Source organism: Eptatretus burgeri, chromosome 15 (genome assembly GCF_056783735.1).
Source record: "Eptatretus burgeri isolate ZD-2024b chromosome 15, Ebu_testis_v1, whole genome shotgun sequence".
Taxonomy (NCBI): Eukaryota; Metazoa; Chordata; class Myxini; order Myxiniformes; family Myxinidae; genus Eptatretus; species Eptatretus burgeri.
Genome location: NC_140975.1, coordinates 35,980,364 through 35,996,107, shown reverse-complemented (window position 1 = coordinate 35,996,107; position 15,744 = coordinate 35,980,364). Strand labels below are relative to the sequence as shown.

The 15,744-nt window shown below is 40.9% G+C and overlaps 1 protein-coding gene across 10 annotated transcripts in view; it reads left to right on the top strand.

Moving 5' to 3' along the window:
• Nucleotides 1-15,744, top strand: part of LOC147011929 (phosphofurin acidic cluster sorting protein 2-like) — a 145,770-nt gene that overhangs the window by 129,367 nt on the left and 659 nt on the right. For 4 of the 10 annotated variants that reach the window (XM_085857606.1, XM_085857604.1, XM_085857601.1 and 1 more), the window contains 11 exons: nt 24-130; nt 2,528-2,682; nt 3,449-3,559; nt 8,932-9,043; nt 10,438-10,479; nt 10,586-10,628; nt 10,739-10,781; nt 10,978-11,116; nt 13,529-13,752; nt 13,952-14,065; nt 15,488-15,744. The exon at nt 15,488-15,744 is cut by the window's right edge and continues 659 nt beyond it. In XM_085857606.1, coding sequence (XP_085713732.1) covers nt 24-130; nt 2,528-2,682; nt 3,449-3,559; nt 8,932-9,043; nt 10,438-10,479; nt 10,586-10,628; nt 10,739-10,781; nt 10,978-11,116; nt 13,529-13,752; nt 13,952-14,065; nt 15,488-15,606 — 1,209 coding nt within the window. In that variant the 3' untranslated portion in view covers nt 15,607-15,744. Of the gene's footprint in view, nt 1-23; nt 131-2,527; nt 2,694-3,448; nt 3,560-8,931; nt 9,044-10,437; nt 10,480-10,585; nt 10,629-10,738; nt 10,782-10,977; nt 11,117-13,528; nt 13,753-13,951; nt 14,066-15,487 lie in introns of all 10 variants that reach the window. The other 6 variants (XM_085857605.1, XM_085857602.1, XR_015051819.1 and 3 more) reach the window with 5 other exon arrangements.

The following is a 15,744-nucleotide window of genomic DNA, read 5'->3' as shown; positions in this document are numbered from 1 at the left end:
GAGATGTTTGTGTGCCACAATAGTACATGGCGGCAAGACTGCAGACTGCCGGTCACCCTGTCATATGTACAACTTCACCTGGAGATGTACATGTGGTTTTTTCTTCTCTCATCACTCGTCTGCAACATCAGTGAGTCAATATCTCATGCCTCGTCCTACCTACTCACCTCTCCGATATGCACACACACACACACACACACACACACACACACACACACACACACACACACACACACACACACACACACACACACACACACACACACACACACACACACACACACACATATTTATAATGCCACCTGTCTGTCTGATTGTCCCACTTTGATTTTCTGTTAATAAATATTCCACGATATATGTTAAAAAAAAAAGATCATTTTGTAACTTGACCCTTCTCTACACGATCTATCTATATAATAATACGCTGGTTCATCCATCCGTTTGTGTGTAACATTTCGTTCCACCCATAAAACGGCATGATTTGGCCACCATGTTGGTTCTGTGCAAAGCCAAAGATGACTTTGCAGCTGTCATATTCACAATTGCCATTCCTCCTTATAAATTTTCCTTTCGGTGTAAAACGACCAATGGGACTGTTAAAAGGATCACTAAATATCGAAAGATTGGAGCTGATCGGCATCACGGGCCTTTGTTTCGGTGTAGGTCTCGTGCTCAGGCCTCTGGTTTTTTCTTCTCTTTCATTTTCTATCTCTCTAAGGAGAAGTGAATTTTTGCGGAAATTTTGCAGCATCTGAAACCCAAATCCTTTCCAGGTTCCTCCTGATGACTCCATCTTTGCTCTTTACTTCTTTGGGTTCTTTCTTGGTGTTGTGTTTCATTAAGTGCAGTTGGAATCTATCAGAGCTATATATTAACCACGATTGGCATCACAGCATTATATAAGCATGTTGGCAGTGTACATGTTTTTGCTTCAAAAGCAGGGTTTTTTATTTTTGGGAATGATAGAGGCAGCCATCTGTTTTTGACTCTTCTCTCTTGGAAAAACTCGACCAGGGACCACACCAAAACCCGATGTCATTGTAAATGACTTTGTCCAAGTAATTCAGGGAATTTCACAACATTATGAAAGACATCCTCCATCATTTACTTTGAACAATGCATATAAAGCAAGTCGCTGAGGCAGGCACGACCAAGCTTCGGTGGAACGTCTGAGCTGACTATGCGATGTGTTGGTGCTCCCTCAAGCCCCCTACCCAAATCGAGTTCCTCAAGGCAGCGTTCTGGGCCCTGTTCTTTTTGTGGTTTTCATCAAAGATCTCTCAGACTCTCTGGAAAATCCTCTTTATCTCTTTGCTGATGACTCCACCCTCTGTCGTACCATCGGTCATCTCTCAGACCAGCAAGCAGCAGCTTCTTCGCTCTCTGCCGATCTTGGTAAAATCACAAGCTGGTCCAACACGTGGAACATGTCTTTCAATCTGGACAAATCTCACACTCTCACTATGTCTCTTCGAAAGGACCATCTGGACACCCCCCCCCCCCATCGACTTTCTCAATAATCCTCTTGAAGAAGTCCTTTCATTTAAGCTTTTGGGCCTCACTATCTGCCATAATCTTTCTTGGGAAAGCCACATTTCCAACCTGGCCTCCAAAGCCAGTCGCTGACTGGGAATCCTCCATCGTTTAAAGTTCTTCCTCGGTCCACCTGAGCTCCTGACCATATACAAAGCTTTCGTTCGCAGCCTGATGGAATACTGCTCCCCCCTCTGGGCTGGTGCTCCTGCCTCTCACCTTTCTCGGCTTCACGCTGTGGAAACCAAGGCATTTTCGATCATTGGTATCTCCCGCGATGAGGCTGAGTCTTTGGGCCTCTCACTCTCTCATGGCAGGCAGGTCGGTGATCTTTCTGTCTTCCACCATCTCCTCTCCGGACGATTAATCATTAAGAGACCATGTGAGTTAATATTCATATTTAATTAGTACATAGCCATGCTGTGGTTATTTCAATCTTGTTTTCTGCATTCTTGCAGGGTGGAATGGGGGGGGGGGGGTGGGGAGAGGGAAACAATGCTCCTTAGAGAAAAGCAATTAGTGGAAGTTGCTGCAAATTTATCCAAACCTACCGGAGAGTAATATTAAAAACGAAGTTGTACACAGGATATTGCATCTTTACACATATAAAGTGCTGATAGTGCAACATTTAGAGCGGATATTTACCGAATGAAATGTTTTGAATCAATCAATTTGTTAAACTCATTTTTCTCTTTTCTTTTCTTTAAGCGAAAGGTGCATACAATTACAACTCAAGACATTCCTTCTATAGTTTGCAATTTTTGAGCTCTTTCAACCAGCGCAGGAATAAAAGGCTTCCTTTTTTTTTTTTTCACTATCATGGTATTTTTTACCACAAGCTTCCACAAGTACAGCTGTCATCATCCTCTTTGTCCCCCAACTGAACTACTCGTTCAACTCAAATCGAACCGCATAACAATGACACGGTCACAGAGCTTTGGGGGAAGTGATTATGAATCTGAAGCTTTATTCCCTATTATCCTTCTTTCCTCAGTTGCAAGTGTAACCCACAACCTCCAGGAGCTATGCGTGTCGCCCTGCTTGGCGACCTTCCGTACCTGCATACCATTCTGTGCTGCTACGTGCAGCAAATGGCCCCAAGGCCTGCTGAATGGCTGACCCTTCTACACTTCTTCATTGTTCCCTTTGGTATTCTAGCTGTATGTTTTGTTTTCACACACAGCCTGCAGTGCACAACCATTTTTATAGCTCGAAATCATTTAGCCATTTTTGTTAATTTTAACTTCTCAAACACAAATGCTTTAGCTGCAGCTTCAGCACGTCAAATGTCCATATATTTATATCAGATCTCTCAAGCCAAGCTTAGTGGAGCCTCGTTTTGAGTTGCATGGGAGACCTTCGTGAAAGGCTGGGTTTTGTCGGATGAGCAATATCTGCAAGATAGCTCGATTTTTAGCATGTTCATCTCTATAAGTTGTCTGGTCATGAATTTGTTCCTCCGGTGAGTCGAATCGGACTAAAACAGCAGCGGTTAACGTTACTGGCATGGGTTGTTGCAACCTCAAGCATGCTGTCCTACGAAATGAGGATATAAATCGAGCTGAGCAGTTTGTATTTATCTCATCGATGTTAATGATTTCATTGATAGATTACGTTTTTGGGATGGGAGACGACACAGGCTTCGTGGGACATATGGCCACTTCACGTACCGTATGCACATTCTATTGTTCGCCTTTATTTATCCTTGCCTTTCCGTTTTTCATCAACCCTGTGTTTTCTGCTTCTCTACTTGGCCAATATTGTTTTATAAAGTCACATGAACAACCATTATCTGTTGTTAATAATTATCAATAAATAGCTGATGTAAAAGTCTGACACAAATATAACTTTTTTTCCCCATGAACAGGAGGCTTTGTAACTTTGTCTCTGTGCTGTTGTTGCAATATTTTATCAGGTAGCCATGCTGTGTCACGACACTTGGCTGCTGTTGACCCACGCTACGGGTCCACATTCCTGGATCCAATGTGGCAGGAGGTGTTCAGTCGTCTTGAGCCTCCGCACTCTGGTAACTTCCCTTTTGAACGGTGTCCTTTTGAAAAAGCAATTGTACTCGTGAGAACATTGGAATGACATCGTCGTCTAGAATATTGTGTTCAGTTTTAGTCACCACGTCTGAGGAAGGACATATCTGATAGAGAGAGGGTACAGCATAGGGCTACTGAATGGATTCCATGGCTAGCTGGACTAAGTCATGAGGAGCGGCTGAAGGAGACAATAATTTTTACATTGGAAAGGAGGCAATTCCAAGGGGATCTGATGGAGATGTTTCACGTAATGAAGGGTGTGGACAAGATCGGTGCAGATAGTGCATTTTACAGCAGAGTGGACAGTGTTCGGACCTGGGACCATAGCTTGAGGGTAAATACAGTCATAGTTAGGACAGTTTTAAGACGAGGGTCTTTCAGTCAGAGAGTGGTTAATGCATGGAATGGTCTCCCTGGAAGGGTGGTGGCAGTGGAGGGGGTGGATAGGTTTATTTTGGAATTAGATATGTACATGGATGCATTGGAGACAGAGGGGTATGGGGGTATTGGCAGGATTTGTACGTAGCTTACGTGTGGATGGGTGATTATATGGGGGTTGGTTCAGCACATTATAGTCTAGCTATAGTCTAGCTATAGTCTAGCTATAGTCTATCTATAGTCTAGTTCAGCACAGCATTATATGGAGGGGGGTATGATTATATGGGTCATGATTGGCCGAATGGCCTCCTCCTGCACCAAAGTTCCTTGTGCGTATCATAGTGGGTTCACAGGATTGCCTGAAGGTATTCACACTCACCTCTGAGCTGTCTTGTTGGGTTTGAATGTCAGCTCAGCTATAAGCTGTCATGTTGGTGAGAATGTAATTGCTAATCTCAACACAAAATTAGCAATCTGCATGGGTGGCAAAATAAGTTCAAACAAATAGGAAATAAAATACCTTGAACGGTCATTAATCTGCTGTGGAGAGAAAACGGGCTGACATTCTGGGCCTTGCACATCGTCAAAGCAAAAGAGGATAAAGTAAGGGTCAGGGTGATGCCCGAACCATCAGCTTCTTTTCTCTCCATGGCAGTTTAATCACCAGTTAAGGTGTTTTATTTCTTATTTGTTTTGCCATCTTGGTAGATCGCATGCAAGATGAGCCATCGATGTGTGTGTGTGTGTGTGTGTGTGTGTGTGTGTGTGTGTGTGTGTGTGTGTGTGTGTGTGTGTGTGTGTGTGTGTGTGTGTGTGTGTGTGTGTGTGTGTGTGCGCCATCCCTTGGATGTGTGTTAAACTGGGCGTCCCATCTGCCAGCATTAGTTAAAGCTCCCACAGAGTCCTTTGCGAAAAGTAGGTGAGTTTTCGCTGGCACCCTGGCCAAGTTATATATTCCTGCTCTAACCTCCAGGGGGGACCGCATCAGCAGAACAACCATGCTCTCAGCAATGATGCAGCCACAGGCTGCGTACAAAATGAAAAAAATTGTACTGAAGTTCTGCATTTCTCTGTGTGAATGTGTATGTATTTCTGATACCACATACGGATATGTCTTGTACTCAGCAGAGACATTTACATGGTATAGATGCCACATATACAAACGAGCACGTTTACAACATTGCCATCTCTGATACATTCTTGGAATCTCATGTATCGATGAGATCACAAATAAAAGTGATCAGGCACGCAGACACGCCATGTGTGGGCACCATCCCACTCAAAACCAAACTCTGCTGGGTTGGCCGCCGTGGTAAGCATGGCAGAGTCAAAGCTACCCAATTTTGTTTTGTTTGGTCAGCTTAGAGTGACAGCGCCTGTGCTACAAAGACGTCATCAAATGCAACCTTAAGGCTGTTGAAACCTCACTGGTAAATTGGAAGACCATCGCCCAAGACAGACATGCATGGTACAGTCCATAAGGGGACTGAGGCTGTTTACAGATCAAGAATAATACGCCAACAGCTATTACAACAGAGATACCATAATGCCATCCACATCTGAGGCTGATCTCAACTTACTGTGACCAATGTGGGAGAGGCTTCTGAGCAGCTATCAGCCTTATTTCCCACTCCCGTACCCATCGCAAATAGGGCTTAATCGGGAGATATATATATATATATATATATATATATATATATATATATATATATTTATTTATATATATATATATATATATATATATTTATATATATATATATATTTATATATATATATATATATATATATATATATATATATATATATATATATTTATATATATATATATATATATATATATATATATTTATATATATATATATATATATATATATATATATATATATATTATATATATATATATATATTTATATATATATATATATATATATATATATATATATATATATATATATATATATTTATATATATATATATATATATATATATATATATTTATATATATATATATATATATATATATATATATATATATATATATATATATATATATTTATATTTATATATATATATATATATATATATATATATATATATATATATATATATATATATATATATATATATATATATATATATATATATATATATATATATATATATACCTGGTGTTGGCGCAGTGGTTAGGGCAGCGGCTTGGGATCCAAAAGGTCCTGAGTTCAAGCCCCGTTGAGCCACTGAATTAATACACCAGGGGGTTGACTCAGCCTGTCATCCTTCCGAGGTCGGCGAAATGAGTACCAGTGTACTGGGCCGGTGTATACCCCGGTTAGAATAGGTGTACCAGATCCCTGTGTCGTAAGAGGCGACCAGGGTTGCGTCAGGAAGGGCATCCGGCGTAAAACATGTGCCAAATCACGATGCGGATCATACGGATGATCCGCTGTGGCGACCCCTAACGGGAGCAGCCGAAAGAAGAAGAAGAAGATATATATATATATATATATATATATATATATATATATATATATATATATATATATATATATATATATATATATATATATATATATATATATATATATATATACACACACACACATACACACAAGGTGTCCCAAAAAATTATACAACTTTTCATCTGCAAAGAGGATGGTCATAACATATATTTTTAAAAAAGATATATGGCTGGATAGAAAGCTGAAAGGTTGAAGTTTATTGTACCAATGTCAAAATTGCCACCAAAATTTAAATTTTGGTATAGAATCGTCATTTTCTTTTAGACCACATGTTCGACGTCGGCTCCACGTTGTCCGATCACTGCCTGCAAACGCGTTGTCATGTTCTACATCACTTTGGGAAACGTTTCCTGAGGAATGTTCTGGATTTCTCGGTGGATGTTTTCCTTCAGCTGATCAAGAGTCTGAGGCCTAGGGTTTCCATAGATCCTGTCCTTGAGATACCCCCACACGAAGAAGTCTGAAGGAGTAAGGTCAGGGGAATACGGTGGCCACTCAACGTCTTCGTAGAGGGAGATAAAGCGGCCCTCAAAATGTTGGTTGAGAAAACGCCTTGTTTGGAAAGGCATGAATGTCTTGGCGAAGGATCCTCTGAACGGTGCTCTTATGAATGTTTGTCTCGGCAGAAAGTCGGCGAATCGATTTTTTTGGACTCTGAACGACCGCCTGTCTCACCATTTCCACATTTTATTCACTACGACCTGTCCTCTTCCGACCACTGTGATCCTTGTGAAGGTCACAGATGGTTCCCACATTGGTAAACTTTGCAATGGTGCACTTTATTGTCCGAAAGTTTGGTGCATGGCGCAAGTGGATACCGAAATGTCTCGAGTAAAGACGTTGCACCTGTATGACACTTTTCGTCTGGTGCCAAAGGTCAACAATTTTCGTCCGTTGTTGTACGGTCAGTCTTGGCATTTTTCTGGCACTTGCTTGGGATCAAAATAAACTTCAGGGTCTCTGCAACAAGAAATGAAGCATTAGTGACAAAATTACTGCTTTTTAAGGATCAAACGAAGCATTTTAAAAGTTGTATATTTTTTTGGGGACACCCTATATATATGTATGTCTGAAGATTATAAAATAGAAAACTGCTTGGCCAACCTCCCTCAAATTTGGCATGCATGCTCAGGGTACCCGGGTCAGGTCATGGGCACGCAATAAATCCCCCACCTCCTACCCGTGAGGGTAGGGAGATGGCTTGCAATTTTTGCTTGTATACGTGGCATTGAGAGTGGGCAAATGATGACAAACACGGCATAGTGCAAGTGATCCACTGACAGCATATTTCCCTCCCGGATGGAGTAGGTATTACAAGTTGCTGTAAAATTGGCAAAAGTATTGATTATTCAGAAAAACCCCACTGGGAGATTATCTACGTTGTCTTCCTTATCTCAGTAACATTATTAGAAAAGTAACCATAAAATACTCACACTTTCCTTTATTTCCTGAAATTGCTCACTTCCATTTCTGATGGTATTGGGATTCATCATAAACCAGGTGCTCTCTAGGCTGCTTTCCACCTTTGCGGCAAAGCTGTATTTAAACAGATCATTTTGGATTTTGGTTACGACTCGTCATCAAATGTAAAATACTTTGTCACTCTTTTATTAACCCGTTCCTGTCCCCTGTCCCCCGTGCAGCGGGAGATGAGGTTTCGTAATCGCTTTTGTGTCTGTCTGTCTGTCCGTCTCTCCATCTGTCCCCACCATAACTTTTTTACCATTTGAGCTTTTGTCATCAAATTTTTAACAAACCTTTATCATGAGAATATGGAGAACACTAATCAAAAATTGGGTCAAAATGTGAAAGGGTAAAGTCATAGTAATTATAAATAAATATCCCTTATTGGCATGTCAAATGTGAGACACCCCAGTTTTTTTATTTTTTTTGAAAATCGCTTCCATGTTAATTAATTTATTTACCATTTTACTTGTTTATGTATTTATTTTAAAATTTAAAACTTATTTCTTAATATAATTTATTTATTTATTTATTTATTTATTGAGGTTCAGTGTGTCTGTCCAGGTCATACCATTTTTACTCGTTGAGCTTTTGTCATCAAATGTACAACAAAACTTTATTATGAGATTGTGGAGAACACAAAAATGTACAATTTAGTTTAACTGTCATTTTCATTAAGTTTAGTCTAAGTATAAAGTGGATGCAGATGGCCTTTGCATTTTGAGATGCTTTCTAGTTATTTTTAAATTGGTGTTCAAGGTTATCCAAGTTACACACGATCAATGCAAATTCATAATCTTCTAGACTTTATGAGGTTCACAAGGAAAATATAGCTCTTTGTTGATGACATGGCAATGTTTCTGATATCGGATGGATGGGGCCGTGTACATCACATACACAGCAATGCTAAAATCTTATTGTATTACTGTATCCATTCATTGCCAGCTCCTACTTCTCTTCATACCTTTTCCTCATGTTTGTAATTCATCCAGAATGTGCAGATTTGCTGGATGTGGCAGGACGAATCACGGCATACCTGGAAGGAGCCGATAGCAGCGTTCAGCTGCCCATTGCTGAGGCCATGCTCACGTACAAAGCAAGGAGGTGAAGGCTAGTTCCATGATCAGGTTTTCTGTGTTTGAAAGATTTCCTTGTTATATTTTCTTGGTGGTTTCTGGCAAGCTTGTGTAAGAGATGGATATGGTTGCTATTATATAAATTGACTTTACTTTACTTGATTGACTTTACTAGTTGCATTCAAAAGGAACAAGGTTTCTAGCTATATAACAGAGAGGAGGTAAACTGATGACGGAGAAAGTGTCGAACAGGGAATATTGATATTGAAGGAGAGTCTTGTAGCAATGGAGAGTGAGAACATGTATGAAACATCTGATCTTGGGTATGCATTGTAGATTATATGTGGTCATAGACATAGAGTATTAATGTTAGACTACCATGGTGGAGGGAATTAAAAGAAACGTGTTTGGAATCGATTATGCGGTAAAAGCAAAATTGATCAATAAATAATAGACTTAATGTTGATAATTGAAATCCATCCATCTATTGGGACCATACTCTGTACAGAGTGTTGGTGCAGCCTCAGCAGTCTCCTTGGCTATTGGACATAATCCTGGACAGGTCACCACTCTGACACAGGATGCCAGCATGCTGGCACTGATTTTTCTGATCTCGGAAGGATGACAAGAAGAGTCAACCCCACCTGGTATTAATTCAACTTCCAAATGGAATTTGAACTCAGGTTACTAGGATCACAAGCCCACCACCCTAACCATTAAGCCAACACCAGGCATACATAATTGAAATGTTGATAATTTATTCTCTTTATATTACACTGGTGTTCTAGAACAGGTTAAGATGGGGATTAGTTTTGGTGTTTGCGATCCTAAGCACATTTACACAATTCAAAGCGAGGCTTTTGCTGATGAGAGTGGATTCTAAAGATTGATGATGTAAAGATATTAAACTTCAAGAAGACAGATTTTGAAGAGATAACACAGGAACTTGGTGAAATTGATTGGGACCTCATCGTGTCAGGACAGGAAAAAAAAAGGCAGACGTGTAAAAGTCAAAAAAAAATTCCCCAAGAAAATGGTAAAGAATAATGTCTTAAAAGATAATGTTGTGACCCATTGTAATTATGATTTATTTTAAAGAAATCGGATTTACTGGGCTTTTGGATGGGCCTGAATTTTTCACTTCTCTACCAGCAATCTTCATTCATAAAACTATTAAGAGGAATGGATTAATTTGTGTGGATTGTTCATCTTTTAATTGGAATATACTGATTATGAATTTATATTTAGTATATATACTATAATTCCTCAGAACTGAGGAATTATTTCTTCTTCAATTAATCATACATTGTTATTTTTATGTTTAAAAAAAAAAAAAAAAACTTTATTGGTGGTGGTGCTGATGGGGGTGGTGATGCTGATGCTGATGGTGGTGGTGCTGGGCTTTTTTCTTTACTACCAAAGACCTCTTCCTGGACGCATTGGCAATGAAAGCAGGTACTCACAGTACGTGATCACACAGCATCATGGTGTCACAGACGTAAACCTTCATCATCAATTGTTATGGGTTTCCGGATTACCAACTGACAAACTTTTCATGTGTTCTCCTCAGCCCCGACATGGACTCGTGCCAAAAGTTTGTTCCCTTCATTGGTGTGAGTAACCTTGTGGCCTTGGACGTTTTCCAATCATGAGCCTTTCTCAAGCTTGAGCCTTTCTAAACTTGCTTTCACGTGGCCCTGTGCACGTCGGTGTGTGTTCTCAGGGTGTCACTGTGGGTGTTTTTGAAGAATCAGTTACCACTGCAGGTACATCCATTTTGTATGATGACATACCACATGCATGTTCAGCATTAAAATGACTTTGGTGTTTTCCCAAGGCCAGTTTGTTGTTGTTTTTGTGTTTGTACGAGTATAACAGCAGAGAACTGTAAGGCGTCCTGTTCGCTTAATATCTGTGGTCAGTTCTCATGGTATGCAGCATGTGGTCTATGCTTTTTTCCAGGTGCTGTGGACTCTGATGACTGTTTCTTGGCAAGTCCTGCACATGTTGGCTCTCCGTATTTCTTTGCATCACCGACATTTGCGAGGGATGCAGTTTTGGTACAACCTTCGTCACCACCCGTCGGTTCACCCCCTCCTGGGTATGTTAGCCCACTGTGTTAGTGTTAGTAACTTCACATTATTATTGTCTGCAGTTTAATGGTGCAGATGCTTAGCACACACAACAGCAAAATAGATTTTACTTGCACCTGTTATCTTTCTATTATCAGCTGGAAAAAAAAATATTGTTGTTGTTTTGAATAAGGCTCACTTGGCTGCGCCTGGATGGGTTTGAGGATAGGGAAGTCGCAGCTGAAATGTGATTCCGATCCAGGTTCCTCCTGATGATTTCATCTTTGCTTTTTGTTTGTTTGGGTTCCTTCTGATTACTCCAATGCAGGACTGTACCTATTTGGACTTCCATTGACTTGAATTGAATTTATTTAATCCCATTCTGAATTCAGTTAAATAATAATAAACATCATGGGTCAGGGTCAGGTGTCCGATCAAAGCCGGGTTGCATAAAGCAGAACGTCTTGGTACCCGGTCATCACTGCCAGCAGTTATAAAGTGGCAGTTCTAGTTATGTCTCTTATTAATTACATAACACACCAGTACACAAACACCACACAAAACTACACAAACACCACACAGAACAAGTCCTGGCAAGGGTCTGCAATCTCTGATTGCTTTTTTTCTTGTTTTGTTTGTTCTGGCATTGGAGATGCTCATTTGTCCAGCAATTGATGTCAGTAAAGGAGTGAGTTTTGAAAAATGATTTTCAAAAAGGAAAATTTCCAGGAAAATAAACTTTATAGAATCGACTTTTTTTTTAATATTGACAACGGATCCACACTCGTCATATGTTTCTAAGACAATCCTTTTCTGCTTTGTGCTGTGACCAAACTGTGTCCATCTCAATGTCATGTTACCATTGTCACACATATAAATAATCCATACATCCATTGGGACCATACTCTGTGCAGAGCATTGGTGCTGACTGAGCAGTCTCCTTAACTATTGGGCACAATCCTGGACGGGTCGCCACTCTGACACAGGATACTAGCAAGTTGGCACTCATTTTGCCGACCTCAGGAGGATGACAGAGTCAACCCCACCTGGTATTAATTCAACAGCCAAGTGGGATTTGAACTCAGGATCCTCAGATCCCAAGCCCACCACCCTAACCATTAAGCAAACACCAGGCATATCTATCTATAATTCCAGGTGTGTGTGTGTGTGTGTGTGTGTGTGTGTGTGTGTGTGTGTGTGTGTGTGTGTGTGTGTGTGTGTGTGTGTGTGTGTGTGTGTGTGTGTGTGTGTGACCGCTGTTTCTCGACAACCACTGGTCCGATCTAATTGAAATTTGTCAGGTATATTGCTGGGGACCTGAGTATGTGCCTTTTCCAGGTTTGATATTAATCGGACAAGTGGTTCCCAAATTATGGCCATTTATTTACCAACCAATGACGGGACACGTTGCTGCGTAGGCGTGGCCGATGGGGAAGAGAACCTCAGCCGCGTTCCCCATTACGGGTTACAACGTACGGACTTCCGGAAAGTGATGACTTGGTGTATTCTAATAATTTCTCGATTTCTTATGCGCATTTATAGATAAACACAATGCCCCAATCCAGTCGTCATTTATGAGAGTGAAGGAATGGCCTGTGTAGTTGTTTGAAAGTTTTTTTTGTTTGTTTTTTTTTTTGCACGTACGTTTTTTTTTCTTTCTTTTTTCTCTTCTCTGTGTTTTTCCTTACGATGACATTGCGAAAAGGCAAAATACATTGGCGCTAATTGAATAATTGGCCATTAAAACTAAATTGCGAATAATCGTAACTGCGAAATGCGAACTTCCGGGCTACGCACGTGCCCGTACGCGAGATCGAAGGAACGGCCTGTGTGGTTGTGGTTGTTCTTTCTGGCTCGCCGTTTGAAAGTTTTTTGTTTTTTTTGCTGCACATACGGTCACGCACATACGGGCACGTACTAGTGTAAATAATGAGTGAATCTTTTCTCATTTAATATCTTGTGATTGGTATCTGGCCTTGGGAAGTGAAATGATATCTATCTTCTATATATTACTCAAACTCTCATCTTGTATATATGTATGTATGTATATATGTATGTTCCCAAAATACAGCCAAAACGGTACACGATAGCACAAAAATTTTAGGGCCACTTTACTCACCATTCGTCTGCGGTGTGCAGTATCAAGTTTAATTCAAATCGGGCAACGAAAAAATTATGAAAAAAATCACTTTCCGATTCAGTCAAGTACACCTCCAGAATATTTGATCAATGAAAAAACCTCAATGGTATAGTTCGCTGGAGCTATCTTTTTTTTTCTTGAAATGATGTTTTTTCATCAACCGCTGTCACAACGGGAACCCAATGGGTTCACAGGTCATCTCGTATCTTATAAAACATTATTAAGAGGTCACAATTGAATGTGAAATATATCGATTTGCTACAATGCAAAACTGCATTACGTGCCCCAACTGTCCCAGCAGTATCGAACCCGTGGGGCTACAGGTGGATTACTGGACAGTGTCGTCATTGGATCGACGCCGAGATAGTGAACGCAAGGATGGAGGATCAGGCTCGACCTCAAAAACCACTCTGAGGTCTACCTTCCGCTGTCTGAAAGTCAGCCGGTTGCCGCAGGTGCCTGAGGGCTCACCTGGCATACCGAGGATGCACATGGCTGTGGTGACACAGGAAAAAAACAAGAAGGGTAAAGCGTGTCATTCGGATGCTTCGCATTACCTCCAACTTGCTAATTCCCCATCCTCTTCACCTCACTTCCTCACGACATTGTGTCTCGTCTTTGTCCTTCACATTACATGCGTCATGCATTTTCTTATGAAATTATTTTTTCGACATGATCTCCTCACCCTATTTAGCTATTTTTTTGTGTTACTGTATTTCCCTAGGAATCTTTCTCCCGAAAAAGCCCAAAGAGAAGGAAATTGAGGCCAAGAGCCAGGTGGTGGAGGGCATTAGTCGTCTCATCTGTGCCGCAAAAAACCAGCACACCATGCTCAAAGGTGTGGCCTGAACCCTGAGTACTGGCATTCTGTGTATGTCAGCCATTAATGTTGCTTTTGTTACACATGAGCTGCAAAACCATTTTGAATTTACATTTGTAATCTATACTGGCTGGATTACCAGGGCCTTTTTTAATCAGGGCCCGTTATGTTGAACATCGGCATACAAGGTCCAAAGAATGCTGATGCAATTGGCCATTACCAGTCAAGATAAAATACAGTGTCCAAGCAAAACATGACAGTATAACTATGGTTATGTTACATTTAGTGGACTTTGTACATATTAATTGCATTTTAGGAGGAGGTGGAGGAGGTCCCACCAACTCTTACACTTGTGCAGAATGTTGGAGCGCCATTGTGGCACTTTAAAGTGGAACTAGGACGATGCATCTCAACAAGGGCTTTACCCACCTCATCACCAAGCCGCTCATTGTTGGAAGAGGGTAACTTAAGTTGATGAAAGGAAAATAATGCACTTTATGAAGAAGGAAAGAATACAGTCGTAGAAGGTTGTTGGAGGAGGTTGAAAATGGAAAGTTTAGGGGGGGGGGGTAGGAAACCAAGTGAAGATGACATGTGAAGTGGTTGTGATGGGGAGCTGGGAATGCCATTGTTGCTTAAAACTTCAATAAACCGAAGGTTGGCAAGTGTGCTTCGGCCGGAGGAAGCAAAGTAACACTGACATTTCGTGCGCTGGCCCATCAGAGCAAACCTTTCCACAAATGGCCCTGTGCTAACCAAAGTGTGCTAACCGCCGTGGGAAAACAATCATTCATTATTTTGTGGTTGGCACTCTGAAAGCCCAAACACCTTTAACGTCAGTTTTATACTTTGTTTCCCACAGCGGTTTACAGCATGTTTGTCAACTCTCAGTTTATAAACCCTCTCGTTGACACCAGCCTTGACGAGGTCGTGTATTTCTGCATGTACCTATCTTGTATTTAGCCTTCAATTTGGACATACCCGAAGTCCAGAATGTCCCGTTTCAGAAACCTCATCTGCTCTATGACCAAACTGTGCCGACCAATTCTTTATTTATTTGCATGCAGCCTGTGTCTGCGTGGCTGCATCATTTTATGGGGGTGCAGCTGTGCCGCTGATGCACTGCCCCGATACCAGTTAGCTGGTAATGATTTTGCTGACCTCAGAAGGCTGTCAGGCTGAGTCAACCCACCTGGTGTTAATTCAATAGAAAGACAGGGGTTTCAACTCAAGACTCTTAAGATCTTGAGCCAGCCACCTTAATCGTAAAGCCAACGCCAGGCTGTTGACCAATGATAATTATTAACGTTTTCTTTTCAGGAATCTTCCGATATGAGACGCTGCATATTGTGCTAAAAGTATTGACATAACACCTTGTGGGAACCGGGAAATATTGCATTGTGTGTGTTCTCATCTGTTCCGCATATGTTTGTCATGCAGTGGTGGTGGATGGTGTCGAATGGGAAGACGTCAAGTTTTTCCAACTTGCTGCCCAGTGGCCCACACATGTCAAACACTTTCCCATTGGAGTATTTCGAGCAGACCGTGCTGGTTCTTAGCCTGGTGTTTCGCTTGTTATTGCAAGGTACCTCCCCTGACTTTCAGCCACATTGTCCTCACCAACGCTGGCATTGGCATTTAGGACGTGGTGATGGAGATTGGAGTTAATTGCGTTTTTGAAAAACTTTGTTCAAATC